The 7,568-nt window shown below is 45.2% G+C and overlaps 1 protein-coding gene across 1 annotated transcript in view; it reads left to right on the forward strand.

The window, feature by feature from the left end:
* The window catches only part of CPXM2 (carboxypeptidase X, M14 family member 2), a 148,886-nt gene that overhangs the window by 114,504 nt on the left and 26,814 nt on the right, over nucleotides 1-7,568 (forward strand). Inside the window, exon 7 of the mRNA XM_017497876.2 lies at nucleotides 474-562. Within this exon, the coding sequence (XP_017353365.1) occupies nucleotides 474-562 (89 nt within the window). The remainder of the gene's footprint in view (nucleotides 1-473; nucleotides 563-7,568) is intronic.

Genomic DNA, 7,568 nt, shown 5'->3' on the forward strand with positions numbered 1-7,568 from the left:
ATGCTGGGTAAGAAGCTAATAGAGTCCATATCCTTCCAGAAGTTTTCATGCATGTATGTAGTCTTGATATTCATTCATTTATGTAGTGCTGACAGCTTGCTGGGTATATAGGTTTGTTTCATCTATGCTAACAACAAACCACTGAGGGAAGTACCATTCTTTTCCTTGTTTATGGGTAAAAATCCAAGTTCAACACTGTGCAAGTGACTTGCCCGCTTACATACTTGCACAGTATGTAAGTAGAAAAGTGGAGATTTGAACCCAGGCATTCTGGCTCCATACTCTCAACCACTGAGTAATTCAGACTTCTAAGTTGCTTCCTGCAGGTTGGTTTTCTCATCTCCAAGCCAACATTAGAAGCTAGAGATTGGGCTGCACTGTCCCTGCAGTCCCCATGTGAAACAGTTCTCTAGCAGAGACGCCGTGGGACAGAGAATGATGGGAGTAATTCAAAACCATGTTTCTGTCCCTAGATCCTAATAACTATTATCACCGCCGGAATGAGATGACCACCACCGATGACCTGGATTTTAAGCACCACAACTATAAGGAAATGCGCCAGGTAAGACCCGGGTCACAAAGCCTCATGCCAGGAATTTGTCAAAAGAGCAACATATTAATGTGTTCATAAACGCTTAAATTTTTTTTCCAGAAATTGATGATTAGGGATCTGAATGATCATTTGGTTTGCTGAAGACACACTCAATGCTTTTCATTTCAAGATTTGGGGTTCAGGTGACCAGAGGAAGGCTTCCTGGCTGGCAGATTGTTGAAACACAGTTTGAATCTAGGCTCTTCTCATTTAATGCTCTGGGTCTTAAGAATTATTGTGTTTTTGAGGTCTGTCATTGACTTAAGGATGTTGGTCATATGCAGAGTTGAAGAAGGAAGAGGATCTAGGATAACATAGATAACAATAATAGCAGGAAATACTGATATAGGACCAACATGACCATACATGACTGTGTTCAGCCCTCCTAATAACTTTAGAAGGACAGAGACTGTTGTTACTGTTATTCACAGATGGGAAAACTGAGCACTGGGAGACGATAGCACTACTCCTTATTAGTCAGATCCTCCGAGTTTCAGTCTTGGTTGCATATTAGAATCACCTGGGGACATTTGTAAAACTACTGATAATTGAGCCCCATCTCAGGCCAATTAAAGCAGAATCCTTGGGAGACAGGGACCTGGGGATCCAGATTTTTAAATCCTCTTTTTGTGATTCTGCTGTCCAGCCAGGCTTCAGAACTACTGGTTGATAGCTTCCTAGCTCTTAGTATTGGTAGAAAGAAAAGACAATCTCAGATGAGATTTTCCCCCAGATTTAATTATAGAAACCCGATAGTTCTGAGCTTTTGACAGCATTTGCATATCAAGTGCAGAAGCGGGAAGGGATAGCGTGTTTATTAGGACAAGCTAAAAAGGCGATACCTACGCTAAGCACGGTGCCTATGAAATCCTGTTCTGCGCCCACTCCCAGCGTGTGCTGGAAAGCATGGGGAGGAGCTGGCAAATGAGAAATGCTCAGAAAGCTAAGAATCTGAAGAGACAGAACATGCAGAAACGTCCTTCTGAATACATTTATAGAACAAGGATTCATCAAGGGCAAATCAACATGGCTCAAAGGGAGGGCTTGTAGGTGCTAAGGGAGGGGAGCAGCCATCCAGTACAAATGTGGAAGATGTTTCTGAGGTCGAAGCAATTAAGCGGAGCCCCAGTCCCATGGAATGAACAAGCCTAGTTTGTCTTGATGTGATCTAACTTGAGATGCTCACACATAGCTTCCAGACACCTGTCAGCACAGACTTAGAGGTGGGATGTGCTAAGAAATCTTCTTGCTGTCTTGCTCTTCAGAAATCAAGATAATGTGTTTGGATTTGAAGGCTGTGAATCATCCCTGCTGCTCTACATTTTGGGGTATTTACATGGCTCTGCTCACCATTTCATTTTATGGAGCACTGGTGTGTTAACTCCACTTTGCTCACTGGATGCCTCAGGATAGCTTCTTGAGCTCAGATGAGACAATATCAACTCAGTGCAATTAATGTCAAGAGCAATAAATCTAAATGCATTGAAAATGAGTGAATTGCACAGAGACTCTAGGTAGCTGTTATCTGTAAATAGTTGTCCTTCATGGGGACTTGGGGCTTGGTGACTCTGGTCACTGTTGGAGTCAAGAGGGTCCTTTGGATGGTCAGTGCATTCCCCTCGAGTGACACTGGGGAACCCCTGCGAGATCCCACAGCTCAGCAGCTCTCCACTGGAAACTGTCCAGGAGAGCGCCCATCAGTCCTGAAGAGCGTTCAAGCCGGAAATGATTTGCCATTTGTATTCCTGGCTCCTGGGGATGGGAAAGAAGTCAACATTTTGAGCAATTTTCTCATACGGAGTCTGCTAGGTTACTATAGAAATCGTTCTCCCTCAGGAAAAAATTGTTCATTTTTCCTACTATTGAAAGAGACATTTACAACAAACAAAGAAATGAGAAACAGAAGCAGGAAGCAAGAAGTGAAAATAGAAAACCTTACTGCATTGTAGGAGGAAGATAATGAGGGAGCATGTGACTCTTTTGTGCAGAGATCACTGAATTGTAAGGCACCTTTCCAGGCAGAGGGGAGGTGCAGGTAGTTGGGGTGGAGAAGGGAGGAAGAGAGGAAGGAGAAAGTCCTGACATTGACACTATAAGGCGGGGAAAGGGAATTGTTCCAAGAGAATGCTGAGGGCCTTCATAGCCTGTGTTGCAATTCATACTTGCATAGCTGCTGGTTTACATATACATTGCCTTTCTCCCTCACTTGGGACAATGAGGGAAGAGACCCTGTCATTTGTATCGTCCATAATGTGTACTTGGTCAATGTGTATATTTGAGGTTCTCACAGTAATGGGGGATGGGAGGGAGAAGGGAGCCATCTGCTTGGCCATGGTTTGGGAGGCTTTGGTTGCAGAGGGGGTCAGCTGTCATCGAAGGCGGTCTGCTGGGCACTGGCAGGCAGAGGTGGAGGGAGGGTGCTCTGAACAGAGAGGGAAGCAAGAGTGAAGGCATGGGGTCGGAACTGACAGGTGTGTTCTGTGACAATGTGCAGGCAGCTGAGAAGAGGCTGGTCCTGAGTGCCAAGAGGGGCTTTTATCCAGACGCAGGGGTCCATGGCGGTTCTTTAGGTGTGCAGAGCTGTGTTCCTGGAAGTTGTAAGGAGGGAAGGCCCCTGGGCCTGAAGGAGGATGAGAGGAGAGGCATTTCTGAAGCAGGCTGTCCAGTGGAGGTCACCTGCTGGAGTGAGTTGGGGAGAGAAAGGGGCCTGGTGTGCTTCTGTGGAGAAAAGGAAGAAGTGATTTTGAGGACAAGGATAATGACCCACTTTGGTTTGGGCACAGTGTTGTCAGGTCCCAAACACCCAGGAAGTACCGGCTGATGGCCCACATGTGGACCGTGTGATGCGGGTAGAAAAAAGTAACATAGGCAGACACCATCCGGAAGGGAGCCATCTAATGACATTGATTTCCAGGGCAGCTAAGGATGGCCAGGGACACCAGCCTATGGGGACTGTGACTGACACACCCACTTGCTCCATGCTCAGCCTGATCCTGTGGGGGCAGAAAGCCAGGGTGGAGCAGCAAGCCTGCAGATCCAGACACGCCCAACTCCATTCCTTTCCTCTTCCTTCCTTCTGGAATATCTTTTCCATTGGGCCAGGTGCAGTGTGTGTTTCTCAAGCAAAGGAGGAAAGATGACAGAAGAGAACTTTCCTCTTCTCCATTCTCCTTTTTTTTTTTAAATACGTGCATTCACTGGATAAACAATATTGTGCCAGCATCAAATGCAAACCAAAAGCCGAAAGACAAACCCTCCACGAACCCACTACTCTAAAAAAAATCAGCAGTTTTCATGTTCTCCCCGTTTCCATCTGGTGTTTGAACTTCTGTATTCACAGAATTCCTACGGTTTTGATCAGAGGATAGTTACGTCTTGGCCCTGTGTTTCTCAGCGAATATTGGATCATTAGCCATTTTCCATGCTGTCTTCATAATTGTGATTGTGAGGTTGCAGAATGTTCTGGTGAGTGGATGCATCATACTTTTCTCAGCGTCTTTCCTGCTCTGGAACATTTGGATATCTCCCAATTCGTAACTTTTCATGAATACTGACAAAGTATGAAACATACCACAACAAGTGTCATTGTGCATAACATTTTACCGTCTTTATGAATAATTTCCTTCTGATATTTTGCCAGAAATTGAGGCCCTTGATTCTATCTCTTTCAGTAGAGAGAGAAGCAGCAGAGCCTGGAATTCAGTAGACACCAGGATGCAAAGTTTATTTCCATCTCAGAGTTGGGAAAACAGTCTTGAAGAGACCAAGAGTCTTGCAAACCCTGGTACTTTCTAAGATGGTGTTTCTCAACATCCTTTTCATAACTGCCTTCCTAGGGAGACTTCTTAGACTTTTCTTAATCATCCTCCCCACATTATGTTAAATATTAAGAAACAGGATTTTGCCAGATAGGATTGAACTTTGGAGGACCACACAGCATTGTAATACCTAAGACTTTTTAGCCACAATTTTCAGTCTCTTGGGGTGAAGTCATCTCTTTTGAGAATGCATGCTCCAAGGCCATAGTGAAAATTCTGTTTTTTACTCTGCCTGAAGTCACTGAGACCCAAACATTTACCACAAAGACCCAAACTCCAAAAAATCATCTTTGACCCTTTTCAAGACTAATTGTATTCCCTTACAAGAATTAATTGTGTTTAAATGGGGAACTCCATTCCTGGGGATGTTCATGGTTGCCTTGCTGAGAAGAGCAGAGTGGGCCACCACCCATGTCTTTGATGGTGCTGGTAGCCACTAGAGAGATGCTTCCTGGCATTGCAAAGGGCCACTGTGCAGAGAGAATTGTAAAGAAACTTCATTGAGAAGAAGATTCTTCAAAGGCCCATAGTCTCGTGGGAAAGATGCTTGTGATACAATGGCACAGTGGCATGCACTTTGCTTGTTATTGTGACATTGGTAGGAAAGTGTGGCTGGTATGGATGTATGGTGATCGTGGGTAGAGGATAAGAAGGTGATTCTGATGACTCATGGCCCAAGCATCTTCCCATGCCATAGCTAAGTGTGCATATCAAGGGGAGATGATCTTTGTCTTCTTCCAGTGTCAAGTGTCTTCTTCCAGTGTCTTCTTCCAGTGTGATCTCTCCTACTGACAGCACATTTCTCCTGCAGCTAATTGAAAGGGGGCGGGGTAACAGTGAAGAAAGCCAGCCAAGCTGAATGCATACATTCATTGCCTAGTTCAGGATGAGCCACCTGGCTTTATGTCTGTAGAGCTAGTCACTGATCTGATTGCATGACGGTGAATTACCTGCAGTTAGGATTTGCTAAGGTCGATGCTGTTGGCTGAGAATGACTGCATCAGCAGGGACTAGTACATGGGGTCTCAAAGGAGATGGCAAGTGTGCCATGGCCATCAGAATGGTCACAGTGTACAGCAAATAGAGATGCACTGGCTCTCATTTCTCTGCTATACCTTCATGGACAGATAGGGGTATGGGAAGAACCCTGAGGGTCCAAAGTCCTGGCTTCACCTGCTACCAGCTGGGTGATCCAGGGCAAATCACTCGATGTCCTTCTGGGCCTCAGTCTCCAAGTCTGTAGAATGAGAGCCATCTCCTCTGTCTTTTCTACTTTACCCATTGGTCATGATGGTGAGACTTGGTAGAGAAGCTGAACGTATTCTTACTATTCTTGTTAACACAATTGGTGATGTTATTACTGTGTCTTTTATTAAAACATAGTGCTAGTCATGGTGGCTCCCTACTGTCTCCGTAGTGTTTGTCTTCGTGGTGTTGGCTGTAGAAGCTACATGTCCTTTGCACGTTGCTTCTCCATTTATGGTGGATTTCTGTTGTAGCCTTCTTGGGAACAAGAGTCTTTGTAGCCAGCTTTCTCTCACCTAAATATTGTGATACAAAGTGAGCTATCATAAAGTGAAGCCTGCTATAACCCCTGGAGAAGTAAGAGAGTTAGACCCTGAGTTCTCAGTCAAGGCTGCACCTGTCACCTCTTGCAGGCATGTCATAAAAGCCAAGCTATAGCAGCAATAAATCTTTCCACTCATCTAGAAATGTTCCTTGATGCTCATTAAGCCACTCTTCCCAGTCATTACAGAATGTAGTGTTGTGAAAGGCATATGAAGCACACAGCCATATAACTCCACCATCTCATAAATTCTACATAATAACAATTTTCCAGTTCTAATAGATTTCAACCCACCATAAAATTTGCAACAGATTTGTTTATCTACACTTTACAAGGATATTTTATGGATAATTCCGTTGATCCAATTTTTTGGCAGCTTGCTAGAATGCATTCAGGTCTGTGCTGCCCTGCCATGGGCTATGCCCTTCCTCTGTTCTGCACCAACTCAGTTCCAGCTCAGCTTTCAGAAGGCCACGTCCCCCACAACGGGCAGCTGCCCACCAGCCATCCTGTCCAGGATGGACTTCCTGTCTGTTTCTGCAGCACCTGAGCTTCCTTGCTGGTCTCTAACACACTGTCATGAAACTGTCCCTGGAACCCTCTGGCCCCTACTGCATGGTCTGGTGCCTGGCTCAATAAAGAGACATCCTTTGAATCAGACATCACTTGGGGATTGAGAGACAAATTTAACCTAGCAAATTATGGCTACTTGCAGTAAACTCACAGGTACTGGTTCAGTGATGTGAGGCAAGGCAGCCTCTAGGGAGAGGGTGTTTCTGGCCTTTGGCCTTTAGGGCGGCCTTTTATTCGGTGACTTGCAGAGCCCTCAGTACCTCCTTTGGACCCTGGTCTCATTCTCTCAGACCTCAGCTATCAGCCTGACAAGCTGACTAAAAATGCAAAATTCAGAAAACAGCATATATTTATTTCACTTCCTTGCCGAAGCCTGCTTTTCCTACCGTTTAACCCCATGATTCCTGTTGTCATGGGGACCCAATGCTCTCCTTACTTAGTAGCAATGAACTGAGTCATTGCATGCCTTTTATTGGCTGTGTGCTGCAAGCTTCAGGAGGGAAGGAACAGCATTTGTTCAACCCAACAGTGTAGATGCTCATTAAATTATGAAAAAAGTTGATATTAAGATATAATTATTTGGTCTGGCATGAAAGATAAAGGGCTGAGTCTGTCTCCTCAATGATCTGCAGTGTAGTGAGTGGGCAATAAGAAAACAGGAAATCACAGTGAAAAGTAATAACCACCACTGAAGGAGGTGAGAACTGCAACCAGGGAGGTGAGTACCACAACCAAGAAAGTGATAACTACAATCAGGGAAGTGATAGCTACAGCCAGAGAGGTGATAACTGCAAGAGAGGTGATAACCACATCAAGGAAAGTGATCACCACAACCAGGGGAATGATGACCACAACCAGGGAGGTGATGACCACAACCAGGGAGGTGATGACCACAACCAGGGAGGTGATGACCACAACGAGGGAGATGATTATCACAACCAGGGAGGTGATGACCACAACCAGGGAGGTGATGATCACAACCAGGGAGGTGATGACCACAACGAGGGAGGTGATGACC

Source organism: Cebus imitator, unplaced genomic scaffold, assembly GCF_001604975.1.
Source record: "Cebus imitator isolate Cc_AM_T3 unplaced genomic scaffold, Cebus_imitator-1.0 Scaffold235, whole genome shotgun sequence".
NCBI lineage: Eukaryota > Metazoa > Chordata > Mammalia > Primates > Cebidae > Cebus > Cebus imitator.